This window comes from Lepidochelys olivacea (genome assembly GCF_965140295.1).
Source record: "Lepidochelys olivacea isolate rLepOli2 genome assembly, chromosome: 13".
Classification (NCBI taxonomy): domain Eukaryota; kingdom Metazoa; phylum Chordata; order Testudines; family Cheloniidae; genus Lepidochelys; species Lepidochelys olivacea.
This window is the reverse complement of record NC_140423.1, coordinates 26,764,959-26,790,763: the sequence shown is the minus strand read 5'-3', so window position 1 is coordinate 26,790,763 and position 25,805 is coordinate 26,764,959. Positions and strand designations below refer to the sequence as shown.

Here is a 25,805-nt window from a genome sequence, read left to right as displayed (position 1 = left end):
TCACACTTAGACACATTAATAATTTTCAAAGTCACTACAACTGACTTTGCCAGAAGGATGGTGCATTTCTCAGAGATATGCTGTAAGAATCTCTATTTTTCACTAGCCTTTTTGAAATAACTAGGGATCTTTTAAGAACCCCCCTTCCCACTTACAATTTAACACATTCAAAATACAACATCATAAAACACTTAAATGTATCTACTTTCCTAGATTTTATTAGAGGTTGCTAATTGCAATGCAAGAAGTTCATTAAAACATATTACTATCTGGGTATCATTTGAAATATCCTTAAAATTCACTTATTAAAAAGTATATGATTACAAGCTAAGGTTACATAGCCGGTTTTGACATGACACTTAACATTCAGTTCACCCACAGAGAACATTAAATAGAAATGTTCTCAATGAGCCACAGTCAACCTTAATTCTGTCCCTGCATCAAAACACACAATAACTACATACTCAAAATTACTATGTTGATAAATGCAATTTAATGTCGATAACAATTCAAGAGTACCTGGAATGTCTGTCTGTTTCTCTCTTTGTTATATTTCTCCATAACACCCATCATAGACATATATAGGCACATCTAATTAGCAATATTTTCCTACTGAGTTAAATAATTCCCCCAACTGGAAAAACATAATTAGAGACAAAGCTACTGTATAAACAGAGTAATTATAACTGTTAACCTGGATCATAACATTGTGACCATTAAATTAAACCAGAAACTATTCATGTCATAACAAACTATCAAATTTGCTAGCACAGAATAAATAGTAGACATACATACACCATCATCCAGATTTATGTTATAAAGATAAATAAGGGACCAGCCCAAACTCCCATTAAAATCAAAGGAAATGCTACCATTTATTTCAATGGCATTTGGATTGGGTCACAAAATGCTAAAGCAAATCCAAGGGCAGATTTAACGTTGTTTGGGTGCTGATCATTTAAAGTTTTTCTGTTTAATGGTCTATGTATGTGACCTGAATGAGTATTAGGTTGGTGACAAACTTATATATGTAATCATTTCCTGTGATTTCCATATTTTTTTATGCATGGGATTTTTAAGGATGTATTTGAGGATACCTCTTATCTTCAATTAAACTTAGCAACTTTTGGCCTGATTTTGAACTCACCCCAGTTTTAAATTCAGTCTGGTTAAACCCTAAATATAGATGCACTTAAACTGGTTTAGCCACAATGTTGCCAACTCTTGCCATTTTATCGTGAGTCTTGCAATAATTTGGTTTTCCTTAAATCCCCAAGTCTTGGACGTGTGTGAATACCTGAGCATCTCAGCTTTCATTTACAAAAAAAAATTAAATCCCTAGTCTTCATGATCAGAGAGTGCTTAAAAATGTGATCCCAATGTGGCGTAAACACTCAAAAACCTGAAGGCAAATAAAAATAAACCAAAATGTATTACTATTTTTAATCTAATGATTTCTAAGCCATTCTGATGATTCTGGATGCCTGACTCCATATCTTTGAATATTTGGGGCTGACAATATTGAAATCCATTTCACTAGTATCCAAATTAAACTAAACTGGTTTTAGCAAGGATTAAGTGTGTCTACGTTAGGGTTTTGATCCGATTTAACTAGAGCAATTTAAAATTTAAATTTAAAATTGCTTTAGTTGAACTAGTGCAACTTTTCTTGTATCTTTTCTCTTTGCTCAATATTGAGGACAAAAGGACTAGTATGAATTGAGGTTGGTGTGCAGTTTTCTGCTAGAAGGAGATGGTGTCCCCAGGCTAGAGTGCAAGGATAGGTTTACAAAGTGAAAGAGAACCTGCTGGTAAAAGGAACACAGGTGCTTAGCTCTATCTCTGAAGGTGGAATGTTCCCTATGAAATTTTCCCAGCAAGTCACAAAAGTAGAGTTAAATTCTGGTAGCACCAAATATTACAATATACATGTTCCTTAAAAACACATAGGCAGATGGGAAGCATTAAGACAGTACAGCACATTAAGATAGTCCAGCATCTCTGCATAAGGTTTCTCTTTTGAGGCAGGTTATTGCACTTCTAGTGGTATTTTACATCATCATAGCAACCATAAATATGACAAACGGAGTATCTCTCATGAAAAGCATCGTGTGTCTAATAACTGAAAACTCTTCCCAGTTTTTTTCTACAGACATTTTCTTGAAGCAAAAAGCCATCAGCCCAGACACTGGTTCCAGTATAAACTCAAATGACAAAATGAAATGTAAAGTAGTAAGATACTATAACAATTATACAACAAAAACTATATAAGTGTCCCACTCTAAAGTCCAAACAATATGCATTTTTTCCAGGTCTGAGACTGTTCTGTGAATTTATTGAGTTTCAGTAGAAAATCTTTTTGCAACCCCAAAACTTTCACCATAGTTAGAGCAAGAAATTGTGTGTGTGTTCTGACATGTGCCTCATTCTGCAGCAATTTGATTGCCAACTTACTGCAGAATATTCTGTTATGATTTAACTTAACACTTCCAAACATTTTACTCTATGAAAGCATTGAACACAGTAATATTGTCACAAATTTTCCTTAAATGCATAGTAGCACAAGGCAACCAATTAGCATTTATGAACTACACAGAAACTACTGTTGTTTACTCCTTTACTGGAATAGCAGGTGATCATCCCTGGCAACTTTTTGCAACTCACAGCCTGTCAGCAAAAACAGAGGGAAACATGAATTGTAAGGGAGTGCCTGAACTGGCAGAGTGAAGGGAGTATTGATGGTAATCATGGCTAGAGCTGATTGGAATATTTTATTATTTGGTCAATTTTATTTTGATTGGTTATTTTCTGTCTTGGGGGGAAGGAGCAGCTGCTGCTTTGCTTTTGATTTGGTTTGTTGTTTTAATTTTTGACAAAGCTCAGTGGGCAAGTGTTTAGGGGTTTTCTGTTCAGTTGGTTGGTTGGTTGCCCTATATTTATTATCAGTTGTTCAAATAAACTGGGTTTGAGGAAACTAATTCTCCTTGGTGGTGCCCACAAACTCCTGCTGCTGACCATTCCTTTGGTTAACCCAACATTCTTCATACAAATGAAGTAATCTTCGATAGTATTGACTTCCTTGAAGACTGTTGCATGGTCCCTTTCCCTTTCTTTGGGGAAACACCACCGTTTCTTCCTTTGACAGCTGTTCACTTGCAGTCCACTCCATCGCTACAACAAGCAGTCAGTGAGGGCCTGTCTACACTTAAAATGCTACAGAGGGGCTGCACCTACATGGACAGCAGGGAGGAAATCCAGTTCCCCAAGAGGCAATAGCTACGTAGACAGAAGAATTCTTCCATTGTCCTAACGCTATCTACACAGCGACGTCGGTCGGCTTAACTACACTGCTCAGAGCTGTGGACTTTTCATACCCCTGACCAATGTAGTTAAACTAACCTAATTTTCTAGTGTAGACCAGGCCTGAGTCTGACCTTCTCCAGTCTCCCATGCAAATGCTCCAAAGAAGTCATTTTCCTTTTTTATTCTTATTCCATTGCCAGGAGCCAAGAGTGGAGCCTCAATAATGCTGCACAGTTAGGGTTAATAGTTCTTGCTGGCAGAGTAGAGGGAAATTAAGGTACAAAAATATGTTAAAAACTTCAGGAGCCAGATCATCAATCCCTTGTATTCAGCTCTAAGTTTAACAGTCTATCTTTTCACTCTCTCCTCAGCTGGAAGCCTTTTGAGGCTTCTAGTAATTTTTGCCGCCTTTAGCGGAACCCCCTCCATTTCTGCTCTATCCCTTTTGAGATAGGGTGCCCAGAAATGGACACAGTGCTCCAGGTGAGGAATCATAGAATCATAGAATATCAGGGTTGGAAGGGACCCCAGAAGGTCATCTAGTCCAACCCCCTGCTCAAAGCAGGACCAATTCCCAGTTAAATCATCCCAGCCAGGGCTTTGTCAAGCCTGACCTTAAAAACCTCTAAGGAAGGAGATTCTACCACCTCCCTAGGTAACGCATTCCAGTGTTTCACCACCCTCTTAGTGAAAAAGTTTTTCCTAATATCCAATCTAAACCTCCCCCACTGCAACTTGAGACCATTACTCCTCGTTCTGTCATCTGCTACCATTGAGAACAGTCTAGAGCCATCCTCTTTGGAACCCCCTTTCAGGTAGTTGAAAGCAGCTATCAAATCCCCCCTCATTCTTCTCTTCTGCAGGCTAAACAATCCCAGCTCCCTCAGCCTCTCCTCATAAGTCATGTGTTCCAGTCCCCTAATCATTTTTGTTGCCCTTCGCTGGACTCTCTCCAATTTATCCACATCCTTCTTGAAGTGTGGGGCCCAAAACTGGACACAGTACTCCAGATGAGGCCTCACCAATGTCGAATAGAGGGGAACGATCACGTCCCTCGATCTGCTCGCTATGCCCCTACTTATACATCCCAAAATGCCATTGGCCTTCTTGGCAACAAGGGCACACTGCTGACTCATATCCAGCTTCTCGTCCACTGTCACCCCTAGGTCCTTTTCTGCAGAACTGCTGCCTAGCCATTCGGTCCCTAGTCTGTAGCTGTGCATTGGGTTCTTCCGTCCTAAGTGCAGGACCCTGCACTTATCCTTATTGAACCTCATCAGATTCCTTTTGGCCCAATCTTCCAATTGGTCTAGGTCCTTCTGTATCCTATCCCTCCCCTCCAGCGTATCTACCACTCCTCCCAGTTTAGTATCATCCGCAAATTTGCTGAGAGTGCAATCCACACCATCCTCCAGATCATTTATGAAGATATTGAATAAAACCGGCCCCAGGACCGACCCTTGGGGCACTCCACTTGATACCGGCTGCCAACTAGACATGGAGCCATTGATCACTACCCGTTGAGCCCGACAATTTAGCCAGCTTTCTACCCACCTTATGGTGCATTCATCCAGCCCATACTTCCTTAACTTGCTGACAAGAATACTATGGGAGACCGTGTCAAAAGCTTTGCTAAAGTCAAGAAACAATACATCCACTGCTTTCCCTTCATCCACAGAACCAGTAATCTCATCATAAAAGGCGATTAGATTAGTCAGGCATGACCTTCCCTTGGTGAATCCATGCTGGCTGTTCCTGATCACTTTCCTCTCATGCAAGTGCTTCAGGATTGATTCTTTGAGGACCTGCTCCATGATTTTTCCAGGGACTGAGGTGAGGCTGACTGGCCTGTAGTTCCCAGGATCTTCCTTCTTCCCTTTTTTAAAGATTGGCACTACATTAGCCTTTTTCCAGTCATCCGGGACTTCCCCGGTTCGCCACGAGTTTTCAAAGATAATGGCCAGTGGCTCTGCAATCACAGCCGCCAATTCCTTCAGCACTCTCGGATGCAACTCGTCCGGCCCCATGGACTTGTGCACGTCCAGCTTTTCTAAATAGTCCCTAACCGCCTCTATCTCCACAGAGGGCTGGCCATCTCTTCCGCATTTTGTGATGCCCAGCGCAGCAGTCTGGGAGCTGACCTTGTTAGTGAAAACAGAGGCAAAAAAAGCATTGAGTACATTAGCTTTTTCCACATCCTCTGTCACTAGGTTGCCTCCCTCATTCAGTAAGGGGCCCACACATTCCTTGGCTTTCTTCTTGTTGCCAACATACCTGAAGAAACCCTTCTTGTTACTCTTGACATCTCTGGCTAGCTGCAGCTCCAGGTGCGATTTGGCCCTCCTGATAACATTCCTACATGCCCGAGCAATATTTTTATACTCTTCCCTGGTCATATGTCCAACCTTCCACTTCTTGTAAGCTTCTTTTTTATGTTTAAGATCCGCTAGGATTTCACCATTAAGCCAAGTTGGTCGCCTGCCATATTTACTATTCTTTCGACTCATCGGGATGGTTTGTCCCTGTAACCTCAACAGGGATTCCTTGAAATACAGCCAGCTCTCCTGGACTCCTTTGACATGGACATGGCATGCCATTTATTTATAACATTTTCAGCATTATTCTCTATCTCTTTCTTCGTAAAGCGTAACATTTTGTTTGTCTTTTTTATTTCATTCTTCTTAGTGTATGCACAATGTGCCTCAGGTGGCACGTGACCAGGATTCATCACCGACTTTGGTCTGCTGGTTGGATCATTAGCTTCCTTGGCCCAGGCCAGGTATTGGCCGGGAATGCGTTGATCAATGCCCCCCACTGCACATTGAGATGTTTTCATTGAGCTATGCGTGGTGATACACATTTTCCCTAAGTGAGGTTAATTTTGTCCTTGTCAATCTGTTTGAAGAGTTCAAATGGAGAATTGTTCCTTCCAATTTTCATTACCAAGATAAACCATGAGCGTGCCAATTTGTTTCACAGTGTTGCTCTACGCACGTGACAATTCTAGTTAGAGTAAATTGGTCTTCGGAGAAAATAACCTCCTTCGGAGAATGTTTCATCATCAAATCCTTTTCAGAGGAAATCAAAACTCTTTCAGTTTTTTACTAGATATTAAATACCATGAAAATCAGCCGAGTTTCTCATTTTTAAAGAAGTATTTTATACTACTTGTCACGTATTCCAAATTTTGACATATGAAACATTGAACAGGAAATTGATATGTAATAAATTGAATTACAAAGGGAATGGCGTACACAGGCTATTTCTTTAGGGCAAAATCTTTCAAGGCACTGAGCACTCCAGTACCCATCTACAAAGCACTTACGTACCTGCTTATTTTTTAGTTGCCCCTTTGACGTCAACAGTTGGATTGTGGTTAGAGTGCTTAGCACCTTGCAGGCTGAGCCTATACAAACAAAAACAAAAGTTGAAGCGAAAGTACACCTATTTTTACTAGGAATCAAAGCTTCCTGGTTTAGAGGCATATATTAACCTCAGTAAAAACAATGAATGGTCACTAAGATAGAAAAATAATAAGGATGTTTCCCTTCTTTAGGGCAATAAATTTCTCCATCGTTAGAACATCCCCTGCTTTATTGAGCTAGCTGCTTATATAGGCCCTGATGTAAAGCCCATTAAAGCCAATGGGAATCCTTCTAACAGGCTTTGGATCAGATCTAAAAAGAACATGAGGACTGCACCATTAAGCAACAATAGAAAGTCTTGCAGTTTTACAAAGGAGGTGAGAATCTGAGCAAGGACTTCAGGCTAGGACACAATTGTAGTGGTGTGGGTGCTCAGAACCTCTCAGGATCACATCCTTCTTTCATCTCACCTTCTACCTCTGATCAACTATAACGGCCTCCTGCCTCCGCCATGCCTCCTCCTCTCATTGTTTATACTGTACACATCCCATTTACATTGTAAGCGCCGTAAGCAGCATTCTGTTTACACAGTGGGTACATTTTTCAATTAGGCCCCCCCATCCCACTTGGGTGCATGCACAAATACTTGCAACCAGCATTTTGGCAGTGGAAATAGTTGCATGCATACTGCAAAATTTCTAACACCTTGTGTGTACATTTTACAGAGTCTAAAATCTGTGCAACACACAAGTGCTAGTATTTACATCTGCAAATCCATTGGAAGTACTGGGTTTTCCTGATATAAAATTCTAAACACTTGAGTATGCTCAGGTGTCACATGTTTAAAGTGCACCCATGCAAGGTTTAGACATTTTAAAATGTGCACACGTGTGTTTGCACTTGCAAAATGCAGGCACGAGTATCCATATGCAATTCTGCAGATATAAAAGGGAGGCGCTCCTCTGCAAATGTAAGCTAGTTTGTTTTGGACAGTGCTATGCACACCTTTTCTACTCTATTACTCAGACCCTGCTAGCACATGTGCTTAATTTTAAGCACACACATAGTCTCACTAACTTCAATGGGATTACTCGTACTCAAAGTTAATCATATATATAAAAATTTTAAGGATTGGCCTAATTAATTCATTATTAATTATTATTATTATATTATATTTGTGTAATATTACTATTTATACTATGGCAGAAGCCAGAAACACCAATCAGGTTCAAGGACCTTTTGTGCTTGCTGATAAACAAACACATAATAAGACAAGGTCTCTTAACTCCAAAGAGTTTACCATCTAATTTCAGAGTTCAACATCTAACTTTGAACTGCTTGATTTTACACATGTCCATGTCAATTGCATAAAGTTACATATGTGTGTGTTTGCTAGATCAGGGCCTGTGCAATAAATAATGAGGCAGAATATACCATTTTCAACCTGTACTAAATAAATAGCATAATAATAATAATAATAATAATAATAATACAGCAATGCCAGGAGATCAAGTACCACAAAGCCCTCTATACACATGTGTTTATAATTTGTGTTTTTTGATGGACAAAATGTATTCTGATTTATAATGAATGATTTGCGGTGAAATTAAGGGCTCTACAAAGGCACCTGTTGCATGAACCTTTTTCAGATCTTTTAATGCTGTTGCTAAATGACTTGGCACTGCACAACAGAATGTTTTAAAGACAGGCCACGGTAGATTATGTCAGCTGAGTCGATAAATGACAGTGCAGTGCACGCTTGGTACTTTTATCTACAATTGACATACTGAGCAAACCTTTTTTTCTCCTTTCGTCCACAGCTTCTGCCTCCTTTGTCCCCCCATTGATGTGATCGACTGTGCTTACTGCAACCAACTCAAGAGAAAAGATTGGCCTCACTGGTTTTGTTCCTTTGAATTTTGTGCTGGCACACACAGCCATCAAGGAATTCACAGGTTGGCAGTGCCTCCAACGTGGGACTCCAATTACTCTGATTACAGCTCAAAGCTAATACACAGTAAAAGTAAAACCTCACTCGGGCCAGCTGCCCAAACAAACGAATGTCAGAACTGCTGGAGGAACTACTGGGATGTGGGATGTCAAAACATGAATCCGGTCTATTGTGAAGTTAGGGAGGGTGGTGTATGCCTTTCAGATAAGACATGAAGCTGAAGTCTTGAATACTTGTAGTTGATTAATATCATAATGAGCTTTTTGCAATAGTATGAGGTGCTAAACTAGACTTAGTTCTGGCCAAATTCCAGTGGGTTATAACCATTCATGGCATGAAGTTCCCCTTGCATTTCCAATTGGCTAAACTATTCTTCATTTCCTGTCCACAACGGTTCAGCAGCTACATCACTTCACCCCAGAGGTGGCAGCATTTCAGGAATGGATTAAGTGATTCCTATTTGGCTGTTGGAGATGAAAGTGCTATGTAGAACCATAGAAATGGAGGACTAGAAGGGACTTGGGTAGGTCATCTAGTCCAGTCCCCTGCAGGAAGGCAGGACTAATCCCTAACAGGTGTTAGATATTATCTCATTTCCAGATGTACTGTCAACAGACCACAGTCATTGGTGGCCGGGATCAAACCCGGGACCTCTGGAGCTTAATGCATAAGCCTCTACTCCCTTTTTAAGAAAGGAAAAAAGTGATCCAGGAAACTACAGGCCTGTTACTTTAACCTCAGTTGTATGCAAGGTCTTGGAACCAATTTTGAAAGAGGAAGCAGTTAAGAACAGAGATTAACAATAATTGGAATAAAATACAACTTGGTTTTACAAAAAGGTAGACCATGCCAGACCAATCTGATCTCCTTCTTCGAGAAGATAAGTGATTTTTTAAACAAAGGAAATGCAGTAAATCTAATCTACCTGGATTTCAGTCAGGCATTTATAACACTATTTGGGAAATTATTAAATTGGAGATGATGGGGATTAATATGAGAATTGAAAGGTTGGTAAAGAATTGGTTAAAAGGGAGACTACAATGGATCATACTGAAAGGTGAACTGTCAGGCTGGAGGGAAGTTATTAATGGAATTCCTCAGGGATCCATCTTAGGACCAATCTTATTTAACATTATTATTACTGATCTTGGCACAAAAAGTTGGAGTGTGCTAATAAAATTTGTGGATTACACAAAGTTGGGAGGTATTGCCAATACCGAGGAGGGCCGGAATATCATACAAGACGACCTGGATGACCTTGTAAACTGGAGTAACAGAAATGGGATGAAATGTAATAGTGCAAAGTCTACGGTCATGCATTTAGGGACTAAAAATAAGAATTGTTGCTGTAAACTGGGGACGTATCAGTTGGAAGTGACAGAGGGGGAGAAAGACCTGGGTGTATGGGTTGATCACAGGGCAACTATGAGCCACCAATGTGATGCGGCCATTAAAAAGATTAATGCAGTCCTCGGATGCATCAAGCAAGGTATTTCCAACAGACACACGGAAGTGTTAGTACCATTATACCAGGCACAGGTTAGACCTCATATGGAACAGTCTGATAATAGGAAATGTTCAAAAACAAGGTGGGGGGGCAATTAATTTTGAATGAATCCCACCATGTGACTAATGTCAACCAGCCAAAATCATCAACAAAACCCTCCCCTGCCCAAAAAAACCCAAATTCATACACAAACCAACAGCCTAACCTACTTCTTTGCAAGTTTCTGCTGCAATGTTTTGAAAAAGTGAACATTTGGGGGGAAAATGATTTTTAGAAAATGGTGGTTTTCAGCCACATTTTTTTTTATATGAACACTTCCCACCAGCTCTAACAACAACCCCTTCTGGAGCAGATGTACAGCAGAACTACAGAATTTCAAACACCTCAGGAATGGAGGTTGTTTGTCACTCTGATATGTTTGTAACTGAACAAAACGTTATGGTGGTTCTTTCAAAAGTTTGCAACTGAACACTGACTTACTACCGCTTTGAAACTTTACTAGGCAGAAGAAAAATGCTGCTTTCCCTTTATTTTTTTTTAGTACTTTACATTTAACTTTGCTTGTTTATTGTTGTTGTTGGTCTCTGCTGCTGCCTGACTGCGTACTTCTGATTCCAAATGAGGGGTGTGGTTGACTGGTCAGTTCATAACTCTGGTGTTCATAACTTTGAGGTTCTTTTGTAACTTGCATCCTATCCTAGGTGTTCCTCTACTAGCAGCAAAATGCTACAAATATATGAAGCAATCCATTCTAAAGACCAAACAATAAGCATGTTTTCCAAGTCTGAGATTCTTCTATTGCATTTCCCTAGAAAATCTTTTGCAATCCCAAAACTTTCACCACAGTTAGAGCAAGAAATTTCGTTTGTGTTCTGACATGTGCCTAATTCAGCAACAGTTATGTGATTGCAAACTCATTGCAGAACATACGGTATGATTTAACTTAACACTTCCAAACATTTTATTCTATGAAGGTATTAAACACAGCAATAGTGTGAAATTGAAGGCTATTTTGTCTGTGAACCTGTATCACTTCATAGTAAACCATTTCTAAGCTCTTTTCCCCACTCTTCCCTTGCACCCTCCATAATTTGTGACCGATTTTGGTGTTCATAAAAGCACAATTTCTTTTCTTCCCAGGATGGAAGATAAGAACCTCTTCCTTGCTTTATTTCTCTGCTCAGTTTTGCTTTCAACTGCCTATTCACACATGATCTTTGAGGAGAACAGAGACACCAATCTGGCAACCAACATCAGAATGAAACTCCCAGATCTCCCACCCATCTCTATAGCAGGTTAGTAAAATGCCATTTGGTGGCAAACTGAAGTGCTTTGCAGAAAACAAAGTGTGGTTATAAATTAAGAGGGTGCATGTTGACATCTGACTGCAATGTAGTGTTCTCATCTTGTTGCGACGTACTGCTCCATGCACAGGGTTTCTGGGAATAAGGAAATGCTATAAAGTGCTACAGCACATACCAGCCATGATGTCACAGCACAGGCAGGTCTCTCAGCTTACAAAAGGAATGGGATAAATCAGACATCCCCATCATCCCACAGGCACTTCTACTGCAGCTTCCTATCACAGGGGAATTTTATTTTGATTATTTTAATTTTTTAAACCAAACTTCCTTTCTACTGATATGGAAATTTTTTTCTCTTTATTTTTATTAGCCTTTTTGAAATAAAGATGCACAAGAATGCATGCTTTTAGGGCCTGATCCTGCCCCATGGAAGGCAATGGGAGTTTGGCTATTCTACATACTGTGACAAAGCTCTGTCCTTGCCTCCATGGGTCCCATGTTTCCTGGCAGATTTCCCTAGCCTCAGAGGCTCACTGTGACCCTCCATGTAACCCTTCTCTCTCTAGAGACAAGGGTCACAGTCTACCGAGCCATTCTCATCATAAGCCAGCAAGGGAGGTGAGGAGAAGTTATCCTTCCTTGCACAGTCTCTGTTGTCTCCCAGTCTCAGTGATTAATCAGGGGGCAAAGGGCAGGGTGGAGCCCAGGCCCACCCTCTATGCTGGGCTCCAGCCCAGGGACCCTAATAGTATCAGCTATGGTAGCTGACCTTTTAGAAACATGACATGTACAATTCCCTGGGCTACTTCCCCCACAGCAGCCCTCACTTCCTCAAGCTCCACTTCAGCCTTACCTCAGGGCCTCCTTCCTTGTACCCAATATGGTCTGTACTACTCAGTCTCTCCAACAGCACAAGTTCCTCCCACAGCTCCTGACATGCACACCCACCTGACTGGCTGGGAGGCTTTTAACTAGTTTCAGCCAGCCCCTGATTGGCTTCAGGTGTCCCAATCAACCTAGCCTTCTCCCTGCCTTCTGGAAAGTTCTTAATTGGCCTCAGGTGTCTTAATTGACCTGGAGCAGCTGCCATTTCACTTATCCTGGTACCAGGGATTTGTTTAGCCTGGTGCTAATATATCTATCTTCCACTACTTTTCTATAGCCATCTGGCCTTGCCCCGTCACAGCAGGTACTAATATGATGCTCATTACCATAGTAACGGACAGCCCCACAATCCTGCATGGATGTATATCCTCACAACACTCGTGAGAGGTTGGAAGGTACCACTATCCTATTTTCCACATGGGAAACTGGCACAGAGAGGCTAAGTGATTAGCCTAAGGTGGCTGTCTGACAGAACCCAGATCTCCTTATTCTAGCACCATAACCACTGGATCATCCTTCTGCTCTTCCCTGATCCTTCCTCAGGTGATTGCAATGGGGACAGAAGTGGGGCTTTTAATGAGAAAATAGAAGAAGCAGAAAACAAATCACTCAGGAGAAAACAAAGATTTTTTTAAAAGTACATTAAGTCTTGCCAGAAAAAGGGCTTGTCTACACTTAAAACAGTTCTGTGGCACAGCTGCACCGTTGTAGTGCTTCAGTGTAGATGCTACCTGCGCCGATCGGAAGGGTTCTACAATCAGCATAGGTAATACACCTTGCAAGAGGTGGTAGCCACGTCAACTGAAGAACTCTTCTGTCAACCTAGAGCTATCTACTCAGGGACTTAGGTCAGCTTAACGACACTGCTCAGGGGGGTGGAGTTTCATACCCCTCACTGATGTAGTTAAACCAACTTAATTTTCTAGCGTAGACCAGACCAAAGTCCACAAAAATGAGCACTGTGGAGACAGCTAAGTGGGTATCTTTCTGCTAGCATTTTCCCCACAAAGAAAATGTGGATGTGTAATCTACTTTAAATGTCTCCATTAACCAGCATTTCTACTAACAACAGACCCTTAAAGAGCTATTCTCAGGTGGCTATGCCTCTCAAAAGGTCTTCTGTGGCCACATGGATATCTGCCCCTTCTCTATAACCACAGCCATTCAAAGACAAGGGGTCATATTCTCTATTGCCCTGCACCTGGAACAATTTACCAAGGGTTATAGTGGATTCTCCATCACTGACCATTTTTAAATCCAGATGGGATGTTTTGCTAAAAGACCTGCTCTGGGAAATATTTGGGGGGAGTTCTCTGGCCTGTGGGATCCAGGGGGTCAGGCTAGATGGTCACAATGGCCCTTTGGGCATTGCAATCTATGAATTATTATTCTGTTGTAGCCATAAAACCAAAATGAGTGCAAAAGGGGTGTGACTCATGCTCATTATTGTTTAATAGCACTTGTCACTCACTTTGCACCGGTGTAAATTACTACAGAGGGTGCTGGGCAGTGGGGTCCTCTCAAGTCAGGATTGAGGCATATTGGCAGGGAAGGATCTGGGGGGCTCATCCTGTTGCTGCTGTGCTATACAGAGGAGCAAGCATGTGCTGATTGACATAGCAAAGGGCTGGGAGTCTGGAGCTCAGAATTCTCTTCTGGCTCTGCCACTGACTCCCTCTGTGGCCATTAGCAAGTTACCTCACCACTTCCCTGTCTGGAAAATGGGTCTAATAATGCCTGCCTCATGAGGTATGTTGTGAACCCTAAAGATGATACTTAGAGGGCTGCACATTTCATTGCTCATGTGTTCTGAGCTCTGTGTTATCCCAACTTTTTAAGCACAAATGGAGGCCTGGCTGAGCAGGGAGGCTGGCTGGAACTGGAATCGAAAGATCCAGTTCGGGGATCCTAAAGTGGGAGCAAGGAGGAGAATGGCTGGAGTCGGGGAGACAAGGGTGCCAGCTGTAGGGGCTGGCTAGAGAGCAAAGGAAAGGGGCCTGTCTTGGAGGATCAGGCTAGAGTGGGGACAAGGGGCCCACCTGAGTTACCTCCTAGCCTATTTAAGCAAAGAAGTGTGTGATCAAGCCATTGCCTGTGATATGCGTAAGCAATGGCAGAGGATGCCAGAGTTTCATCTGCCTGCAGCACCTATAAAATGAGCTGCCCAATGAAAGGTACTAAAATGTATAAGCTGATATTAATCATTAGTATTATTTATACAAAGTCACTAGTCAAATAGAATGCAGTGTTCCCAGGGTTCTCAAACTGGCCCCTTTCCATATCACAGCATTTACATACAAAATATCAATTGTAAAGAAATCTGAAGGGAAGGTAATCAAGTGATCATAAATAGTTGCTCCCCCTGCTTCTCTCACTTTGCAGGATAGTCAGCTACACAGCTGTATTAGCTTGTGAGATGTGATGAGATGCCAGTGCAAGGTGGCTACATGTATGTATTGTTCCTGTATTTGGGGTACTAGTCACCCTCCCAATTGGAATACCCACATCATCAGTCCGACTGAGAAATACACTGTTGCATGTTTTTCTCTGGGGAGAGCTTGGGTCATTGTCTGTTATTTGGGGAATTTCTCTCAATCATCAGCTGGTCCTAATACCCAATTTCAATGTTTATGATGAAGCTTCTGCCTTCATTAACTCAGTCCCACTTTCCTGATACAAGCCATGTAACTTCTGGTTGGATACACACTAAGCAGAATGGTACAAATTTGTTACCTATTATTTATGCTCTCCCCTCTATACAGCACAACTCTTCAGTCCTTAGCTCTGTGCTTGTATCACCTTACATTTAAAGACACACAGAAAATATGGAACAACATTCCCCAGGCACTTAAATTCAGTGGATAGCAGATGACATCACAATAGGAGGTTGTTGAAACATCAAGGCAAATTGTTTAAAAGTATTCCATGGCTATATTGTATTAAGAAAAATATTTTAACTGGCCTACTGTTCCCAAATCCAAATTCAATTACAGTAGGAAAATTACAAAATAGATTTGATTATGGATGGTCCCCATCAACAAGCAATATCGGGTTTTCATAATTGGCTTGCAATGATTCTACTTTCGGGATCAAATCACGTCTCTCAAGCTAAGCAGGGTTGGACTTGGTTAGTGCTTATAAGATGAATGTGCAATTACTCATCTTATTTGCATGTGCAATTACTGGGACTGCACACAAATTGAAACAATGTGCTCACAAGTGATCACCATTTGCATGCAGATTTTGGAATATGTGGATGGCATTCTTGATCCCCTATATTTTCAATGGAAGGGTTACCTCTCATACACATTATACATCCTGACTTTACTAGGACCGTCATGTTTTTTCATATGATTTATTTTTCAGGGTGCCTGACATGTCCCAGATTTTCATTTCATCAGCCAAAACATTCATTATTATTTTCTTATAATTGCAAGATGTAAGTTCCAGACACCCTACAAAACTGAATAGAATTTGCTCTGATCTTACGAGGAGTAGACATTCCAGCTGAACACTGATTCGAATGTAGAGAAAAGTCAAACAGGCATATACAGAATCAGAACTGTTCATTTTCTCAGAATAAATGTTAATGACACTTGTTCGGTGTTTCATGATAACCTTATTCAGACACTGGAAAAAATCCTCCACTCGGACAAATATGTCCACATTTGTCATATTTGCTGTTAAATCAGAAAGGGCAGTAGCAACACCAGCACATATTGAAAGCAAAACCATGCACTTTTGCCTGTTGTAGAACCCTTTCATAACCCTTAAATATGTTGTTAAATATGTTGTAAAAGTAACCAGTATTTTATTTTGAAAATTTAGCCACTTTAATTAACCTTTGTATCTGTACAAAGCCACAATCTTGATTGGGGTCTTTGGGCACTACAGTGATAGATGTAATAATTAATAATAATTCATTGTAATGCCAAAACAGTTTCACTTTCCTCCCTGTGCAATGGTAGCTTATAGTATGACTTCTGGAGCATGGGGTGACTTTAGACGTTAGCTTTTTCTGTTATTCAGGCTTGTATCCCCTAGGTGGCTCTCATTTTCAAAAGGAGCTCAGAAAGCCTGTTAAATCATGCATGAATTGTGAATGTCAACTCCCAAACAAGCTTCCCATGCTATGGGAACATGAATGACAGAAGAGATAACCAGAGCAGAAGTTAGTATCAGCAAGAGCTCCAGCTTAAGAGGTTGGAATGGTTGAAGGCAGCAAGTGTGTATTAGGCAACATTTGTATATTACATCTAAGAAAACTACATTATAAGAACATTGAGGTTGCAAAGCCAGGCACTCATAAGTTAGAAAATGCCAGACATAAGATTGCCCATCCAACCTTAATTTCCCACACACACACCCCCACCCACCCCCTTGGGCACATTACAGTGTTTGCTTACATGATCACATGCTATTTTTTCCACAGGCCCCTGGCCTCAGTCAGTGAATGACGATTTAGTCAATATATTTTTTTATCATCCCCATTCAATGTGTGGGCTCACAGCTTATTTAATGCACACAATCCAATCCACGACCTGAATATAAAATGATTAATTTCCTCCTGGGTGTCTCTGCAGTTCTTATCATAGTATCTGAGTGCTTCATGGACATCGATGAAATTATCTTCACAGCACCCCTGTGAGGTAAGATGGTATTATTATGCCTCTGATAGGAAATTGAGGCACAGAGCGATTGAAGACAAAATTGTCAGAAGTGCCCACTAATTTAGGTGCCCAGCTTGAGGCCCTTAGCTTGAATTTCAGATTGCCAAGCATTTTGATAGTACTTTTTTATGTTCAAAGCACAACTCCAGTCAACATCAGTTGCAGTTGGGAGTGCTCAGCCCTGGTGCAAATCTGGCCCTCGCTGTCTCAAGATGGGCATGTAGAAAATGAGGAACTCACAATGAGTGCCCATCTGGCAAAAGGTTGGGTTAAAAGACTTGCCACATCACACAGAGGCAGGGATAGAATCCAGTTCTCAAGGGCAGCATTTGACAGCCTGAACCACAAGACCATCCTTTCTGTCTGCAGCTGTCTGCCTCACTCACTACATGCCTTCCAACTTCCGAAAAACAAAAGGATACAGGAGTCCTGCACACAACAGTCTCCTTCACTACAGAGCTCTCATTCATTCCTAGGGCAGGTCAGTTCTGGGTACTGAATAAGGAACACAGCCAGGGGGAAATTAGTGTATGAGCACATAATTAACAACTATCACAATGCATATGCAGAGGGGGACAACTTAATGTTGCATGGGCAAGTCTGGCAATTCCTAACTTCTGAGTGTTTGACTTTGCTACTTTAACATACTTTGGGGGGTGTAATTGCCTAATAAATCAATTAATTATTTCTTTAAAAATTGAAAAAAAAATGCTATCATGTGGAACCATATTGACCATTGACTTTGGTCATCAGAAGGGTTTGGATCTTTAGCTCCACAGCATAAACATCTACCACTTGAGCTAATGGAGTAGCTGTTAACAGTAGTAAGCTGTTTTCCTCTATGTGGACCATGCCATTAGTGGGAGATGAGACACACACTTTGCCAGTGAGTTCCACAGCTATGCGCTGGCGGTAGAGGACAGTAGAGAGTCAGGACTCCTGGATTCAATTCCAGGTTCTGGAGGCGAGTGTGCTGTAATGGTTATAGACTATTTTGCCCCTGTGCACTCTCCCTGTCTCTGTCTCCCTCGGCTCCTGTTTATCTCCCATCCCCGGCTCCTGCCCCTTGCTGGCTGATCCTATACATCCCCAAACTCCAGCTCCTCCTCCACTCCCCTTCTTCTATCCACTCCCCACCCTTCAGGTCCTACCCTATTTCCACACCCCTGCTCCTGCCCCACTTTCCCCATTCTCCTGTGCACCCTCCCTCTCAACACCTGCAAAATTAGGTTGATGTAAGTCACCTTGTGCCCACCTCGCCATGCATGTCTACACTCAAATTTTTGTCCCACCAATGCAAGCACTCTGGTATGGCGATGCAGTAACACCACCTCCCAGGTGGTGTTGAACCAGGGTCAATATACTGTGGTGGATGCAGTGTGAGTGTAGACACTGCATGATCTGTGTTGACCTAACAGTCCTCCAGCAGCTTTCCCATAATGCCTGACACTGACTGCTTTGGTCACAATTGTGAACTGCCCAAGGGTCACAGAGACCAGGAGCCCCATCCCCATGGGTGGCGGGAGGAGCCCCCTACCCCCCCCCAGTTCCATCCCTTCCATCTGAAGCCCACTTGTGACCAGAGTCCCCTCCTCCCAGAAAAGCCCTAAACCTCCCCTCCCCGCCATGACTGGAGCTCCGAGCCCCCAGCGACCGGAGGACCCCCAGGCCAGGTGGAGCTCTGAGCCCCACCCGTGGCCAGAGGAGCCCTGGGCTGGCTGGAGCCACACCACACTTTCCGTCCTGAGTCCCCAAGCCACCCCGCGGGAAAAGGTCGTCTCTTCCTGAAGAACCGGAGCTTTTGATATGTGCCATGCAGGTTCCAGGGTGGCTGAGAAGGCAGTATGTGCTACTCAGCTTCCTGGTTTTATCAGCAATTGCCCTGGAGTCCAGGGAAATGGCTGATGAACCCAGGAAGCTGAGTAGCACATACATCCTCCTCAGCCACCCCAGACACTGCATGGGGCATAATAATAAACAAAAACTTCTGTGAAAACCCCACAACCAGCGTCCAGCGACCGCCACAACGCTAGGGGAGGCTTAGCTGTCCCTGACCTATTATACCCCCAGCCTATGCTCATCCACCCTTTGAAAACCTCACGCATTTTTGAAATGCCTTTTCCTGATGTCCTAGCCTGGTGAGCACAACTAGCAGAGCAGTTCTGCTTTGTAGGATGCAACTGCCCCGTTGATCATGTTAGTCACAAGCTCCAGCCATGCTCCTGCCTGGAGCAGACAGGAGATATCGGGTCTCCTGGGCCCGTGGGGAGAAGAGGCTATGCAGGCAAAGCTGTAGAAATGTGGACACCTACGCGCAGAAATGCATGGAGGATGCAGGCAAAGGTGTATGACAGGAATCAGCATCAGTGCTGTAGGAAAGGGAAGGAACGGTGGTAGGCATACCAGAAGGTCAGGGAGGCCAACAGCTGATGTGGTGCCAAACCACAGATCTGCTGCTTTTACAACGAGCTGAATGTCACACCTGACGGAGACACCACAACCCCCCACAGAGCACCGCCAAGAAGCCCAAGACACAGACCCCTGCTGTGGATAGTGAGGAGGAAAAGGAGTGTGGTGGACATGTGATGGGGGATCCAGCTATGCCATGAGCCAGGACCTGTTCGAGGCTCCACCACAGACTAGCCAGTCCTGGCAGCCAAGCATGGGCATGTCCAATGAAGGGGCAGGAACCTCGGGGAAATGTGCAAATGCATTTCCTGCTACAATGTTTAAATGTACAGATGGCACCCAACTCCAGCTTACCAGGACACAGGTATCAACTTTTCATTAATTTACTTGTACTAGAAGAGGTAGCGGTAAAACAAGCAGAAGTAGAGTTGATATCTGCTTTTCATTCCCCTGTAGGAGTAGACGGGGGGGTAGGAGGGGGACGCGGAGCAATTTGTTTGTGAACACAGGGATGTCCCTTGAATCCTCCTAAGAGACCTCAATGAAACTTTCAAGGAGATATTCTGCAATCCTCTCCTAAAGGCTTCTAGTAGGGAAGCCTTATTTCTTCCTTGGCAGTAGGACACTTTCCCATGCCAGCCCATGGTTATTTCAGCAGGCACCACTGCAGAACACAGGCTAGTGGTGTATGGGCCCCGGAGGGAGATACCCGCTAAAATCATCGCTGCCTGTGGGAAATGGTGCCAGTGCTCAGTGCCAGTGCCATGCACTTGTACCCACAGAAACTGGGGTTTCATGCAGGCAAACAATTCCTTCCTCATTCCCCGCATGGCCCTCCTGGGCCATACTTACCATGGCTGGGCTTTGCAGAGGTGCTCCAAGGCTGAAGGGTCAATAAGCAAGCCTTGTTTAAAACTTTAGGGGAGCAAGGGATGGGAGTTCTGAAACTTAACTTTCATTTTCCGTTGTGACTATAAACACAATGGTACCTCTATGTGTTTTATTGGCAGCTGCTGCCATTGCGGCCTCAGGGAGTTCCCCCCTCCCCGCCAATGGAATGCCTGACCATGATACAGAGGAGTAAGAAGAGGACCCAGGCAAGATATGTTCTCAGAGATCCTGCAAGCCAATGCTGCATCAGACCATGAACAAAGGGCCTGGAGGATGAATATTTCAGACACTATGGAGAAGGAAAGAGCAGAGAGGAGAAAGGCCCAGGAGTCCCAGCAGGAAAAGGAGAAGGAGATGCACCAGGACATAATGGGGCTTCTCCAGCAGCAAACACAGATATTACAAACTTCTGTTGACCTGCAAGTTCTGTAAGCACAGGCTCTCCTCCCTTTGCAGTCAATCAATAACTCTGCCATCGCATCTCCCTACACCCCCCAATATTCTTCATGGCTGCATCCTTACCCCTACTACTGCACTCTGGGCAACAGTAAGGACAATCACAATTTCACATACATGGCCTGTGAGAGCCACGGTTGCTGTGCCTGTAGCATAAATGGACTGAAATTGACATGAATGTTCTTTATCTTGTTAAGTTCTGTTCTTATTTATTAATAAATAAATAATTTATTTGAGAAGTTTTTATTACATTTTCTTTTAAATTGCACATATTTTTGCACTGGTTTTGGTACTCAATAAAATTCTATTTTTTGGAAATTAATTCATCATCATTACTACACCACATATGCTGCACAATGCCTAACGGTACTGAAAGCATCTACTATTAGTTATTGTACAGGGCAACAGAACTCATAGGGCCAGTGACAGTGTAATAATTATAAATGTGCAGCAAGCGTCACAACACAAATAGCTGCATTAACAGGCAGTGTTATATTCATCAATGTACACCAAGCACCACACAATATAGCTATACCCATTGGGATATTTTTCTCACTGAGATCCAATCTTGTCAGTAAACACCACCAGCGGCCCTTCAAGCTACTGAAAGCACATTCAACTTTCATTGAATGTTTCCTTGGTGCTGCCAAGCTGGCCCCTGTATGACTTCATGAGTTTGGGGAGCAAGAGATAGACTAGATCCCCCCAGAATCATTTCAACATCACCAATGGTACTCCACCAGTCTGGAAGAAATGTCCTGGCTTGCATCTTTCTAAACAGTCCTGTGTTCTTAAAAATGCAAGTGACGTGCTTCCATGACCAGCTCATGCTGATATCAGGGAAACATCCCAGTGACCCAACAATGGTCACATAACCATAAAAAAGTAGCACTTTCTGTTGACAGGCAAGGTGAACTGGGGCCAAAATAGGGATGTGTATCTATCACCCTGCTGCTGTTTGGGAACCCCATTGCTGCAAATCCATGCTCTGTCCCCTGCACATTACTAGGAGTCACAATCCTGCATAGGAGGAGATGATTAATGGCCCTGCACACATGCATGACAACGGCCCCCACTGTGGATTTTCTAACTCCAAAATGATTTCCCTTTGACCAATAGCAATCCAGTGTTGCCATTCCATTCTTTGCAGTCAGAGTAGCTCTCATCTTCGTGTCCTTGTGCTGAAGGGCTGAGGTGAGCTTGACACACAGATCCAAGAATGTGATCCTTCTCATCCAAAAATTCTTGCAGCCACTGCTCATCATCAAAAACTTGCACTACAATGCGATCCCACCAGGCAGTTCTCATTTCTCAGGCCCAGGCATGGCACTCTACCATCTGCAGCTGCTCCATGACCACCACTGACAACCTTGAATTGGTTTGCGCTATGTCCCACAGCAATCTGTCCTCCATAATGGTCATGTTCCCCATCGCTGTGGTTCTCTTCTTGCGGCTCTGCACATACTGGAGGTTCATTCATCCTGTGTTTGCAATGCTTATGACAATAGCGCAGAGCTGTGTGGGATCCAAGTTTCAGTCAGAAATGGTTGCCAGCAAAAATGTCATGCAGGTTTGTGGGGCTTTTTAAAAAGGTGCAAAAATTATGGGCTATGGATGGCATTATGGGATGGAGAAAGTGCATGATGGGAACTTGACCCCTAGCTCTTAATCACCCTTGTATGCCTAATTTCTGTCCCACCATGCACTGCAAAAATTTCCCAAAAGACAGTGCACTAAACGATGGCGAGTTGCATACTGGGATATATAGCTATGGTGCACCGCACTATTAATTGACAAACACTCCTGGTGAGTACATGCTGCGCTGACATAAGCGGCCAGATATGCATGCACACATGCGATATACTAATTGACACCGTATGCTGATATAACTTGCATCGATCAAAGTTTGTTGTATAGACATGACCTCCGACCCACTATGTTTATATAAGAACGGCTCCTTCAGAAGGACTTCCTGAATTTACAAAACCTGTGCTCCAAGAAGATAAGTTAGTGAAGCTACTTTATTTCTTATCAGTAAAGACATCGGCACAAAAACAGTGTTGTATATCTAAATTAAACAATCACATATGCCTCACAGTAAATACACACTTAACTCCATGCTATGTTTTATTTTCTCTTTGAAGAATTAACCAAAACATCCCGGAAAGTAAGCAGGAAAGAGGCAGAGAAGAAGAAAGAATCCAAGGTGCGTGACTATTCTCTTAACACTGTAAGGTTATTATGAAAGAAGTAATAACTCTATACCTTTCCTCATTGTATGTTTTTGACAGATTTCCAGGGCTTCTGCCAGTACTAAATAAAGTCAATTCAATAATTGTACAAAACCACTAGTACAATTCTAAGTAAAATTAAATAAATGCAAAAAGACTTAACACAGAATAAAGGAGAGGTGTTAATATATTAATTCATAACTTTTCAGTGTTTTTAGAGGAAAATATTGTGCAGTTAGCACAAGTCTAGAGAAATTAGATCATGGCATAAAAGCTACAAAATATTAACAGAGAGAGAAAATGTAAACTTATAGTTAGTTACATGTATGTGGCGCATGGTTGTTCTGCAGCTCCCTTTCCGAGATGTCCAAGAAAGCTTAAAAAGATAGATATATAGATATATAGATATATATATATAAAAGAAAAAAGGCAGAGAAAAGAAAAAAGCAGCTTACCAGACCAATCATCACAAGCCAAAAGGCAGAAAGCCTGTTCGTGGGAGCTTTTAAACAGAACTCATAGGGCCAGTGCTGGTTGAGCCAACCATATGGCCTTTTGTGGAGTCATATGAATCTTAAACTAGATTATGTTTTCCTGAGCCAGTCTGAAGGGTTTTCTAACCCCATTTTATGGAATTATACATTGCAGCATATTACTGTATAATACTGGTATTGTTAAAGCACCAATCTGAAGAAGCATGCATGTAGATTTTTTTAATCAAAATTTTTACAAAACCTATGTAAATTTAGCAGTTAGCCTTATTTATTTATTTTATTTCTGGACCAGGAGTCAAACTTCTTTTTTCTACACAATTCCTTGAGCATTTATCTTTAAAAACTGGCAGACACACCCAGGCCTGACAACAAGGGCAAGGGGGGCAATTGCCCAGGGGTCCGGGTGATTTAAAAGGGCCCAGGGGCCCCTGGCCCCCTTAGCATGCTCCACACCTCATCTCTCTCACATTTTGGAAGGTACTTCAGATTCTTAAACTTTGGGCGGAGTACTGTAGCTATCTTGAGAAATCTCACATTGGTACCTTCTTTGCGTTTTGTCAGATCAGCTGTGAACGTGTTCTTAAAACAAACATGTGCTGGGTCATCCGAGACTGCTATAACATGAAATATGTGGCAGAATGCAGGTAAAACTGAACAGGGGACATACAATTCTCCCCCAAGGAGTTCAGTCACAAATTTAATTAATTCATTATTTTTTTAACAAGCATCATCATCATGGAAGCATGTCCTCTGGAATGGTGGCCAAAGCATGAATGGGCACACGAATGTTTGGCATATCTGACACGTAAATACCTTCCAATGCTGGCTACAAATGTTCCATGCAAACGCCTCTTTCACTTTCAGGTGACATTGTAAATAAGAAGCAAGCAGCAGTATCTCCCGTAAATGTAAACAAACTTGTTTGTCTTAGCAATTGGCTGAACAAGAAGTAGGACTAAGTGGACTTGTAGGCTCTGAAGTTTTACATTGCTTTGTTTTTGAGTGCAGTTATGTAACCAAAAAAAATCTACATTTGTAAGTTACACCTTCACAATAAAGAGATTGCACTACAGTACTTGTATGAGTGAATTGAAAAATACTATTTCTTTTGTTTATCATTTTTACAGTGCAAATATTTGAAATAAAAAATCATGTAAAGTGAGCACTGTATACTTTGTATTCTGTGTTGTAATAGAAATCAGTATATTTGAAAATGTAGAAATACATCCAAAAATATGTAATACATTTCAATTGGTATTCTATTGTCTAACAGTGTGATTAATCGCGATTAATTTTTTAAATCGCGATTCATTTTTTTGAGTCAATCACATGAGTTAACTGTGATTAATTGACAGCCCTACCTCAGATCCTAAACTAAACCCTAACTCTGATAAACTCACCAACTGTGAACCATAACCTAACCCTAATCCAGATCAGAATAGCTCCTCCTTGACCTATCTCTGCCAACAGCCAGTTAGCATGCGTGAACTTAGTTCTGTGCATGCACTGACGTGCCCAAAGGTTTTCAGCGAGGTAAAAAATTCACATTCAAAATTAGAGCCATATCCTGAGACAAGCTGAGCCACTGCCACTTAGTCCGGGACATGTGCTCAGCATCTCTCAAGATCAGGCCCTTACAAAGGATTATTTTTCATGAAAAATGAGCACTTTTATAAACTTTGAGGCATGGGAGAAGATGTTAGCTCTTAGGATATTAACAATAAGCAGGCTAGTGAACCATTGGCTCTCCTCTGGAAGGAATCAGAAATGCTCAGCTGTGTATGATAGCCCCTATACTGCTAACCGTTCAAGGGAATTTATCTTTCACTTAGGGCTCAAGGAATTTTTTTACTTTCATAACTGATGTGGCAAGCCCATTAAGCACGGGCTCAAACCACTCACAGGTTAAAGCTAATATTGAGACTACAGCTCTGTTGCCAATTAAGGCAGCCTGCCCAAATGACAGGTGATTAGAAATTAAGCTCTGCCCCACAACATAAGGTTTCACAAAGCATTCAGTAAAATTTAGGACATCAAAACTTGTTCATTTCAACTAGCAAACAAGAATGTAGATAAAAATAGCCTGGTTTCAATATACAACTCCTAATCCATAAAATACATAGGGATGTATTCTTTCAGACAGCGAGGTTGTTTAACCAAGGGCTGGTTTAGATATTTATGGAACTATTCTAGAGGTGTCGTTCTCAGATAAATTCTGTTTATTCATTGCACACATGCTCTCGCACATGCACGTGTACATACACTCACCACCTGGAGTGAAAAAAGCAAGTGCGAGAATGCCAAGGGAGCGGTGCCTCAGGCAGCTCATAGGTGGTTGA

The 25,805-nt window shown here is 42.2% G+C and overlaps 2 protein-coding genes across 2 annotated transcripts in view; one reads left to right on the top strand and one right to left on the bottom strand.

Annotated features, from left to right (window-relative positions):
• LOC311530100 (uncharacterized protein) overlaps positions 1 to 25,805 on the bottom strand; it is a 165,689-nt gene that overhangs the window by 107,158 nt on the left and 32,726 nt on the right. The gene's annotated exons all lie outside the window — the stretch shown is intronic.
• ASIP (agouti signaling protein) overlaps positions 1 to 25,805 on the top strand; it is a 45,418-nt gene that overhangs the window by 13,805 nt on the left and 5,808 nt on the right. Inside the window, exons 2-6 of the mRNA XM_084645381.1 lie at positions 8,489 to 8,623; positions 11,267 to 11,421; positions 22,886 to 22,947; positions 24,028 to 24,110; positions 24,192 to 24,338. Coding sequence (XP_084501507.1) covers positions 11,268 to 11,421; positions 22,886 to 22,947; positions 24,028 to 24,110; positions 24,192 to 24,338 — 446 coding nt within the window. The 5' untranslated portion in view covers positions 8,489 to 8,623; position 11,267. The remainder of the gene's footprint in view (positions 1 to 8,488; positions 8,624 to 11,266; positions 11,422 to 22,885; positions 22,948 to 24,027; positions 24,111 to 24,191; positions 24,339 to 25,805) is intronic.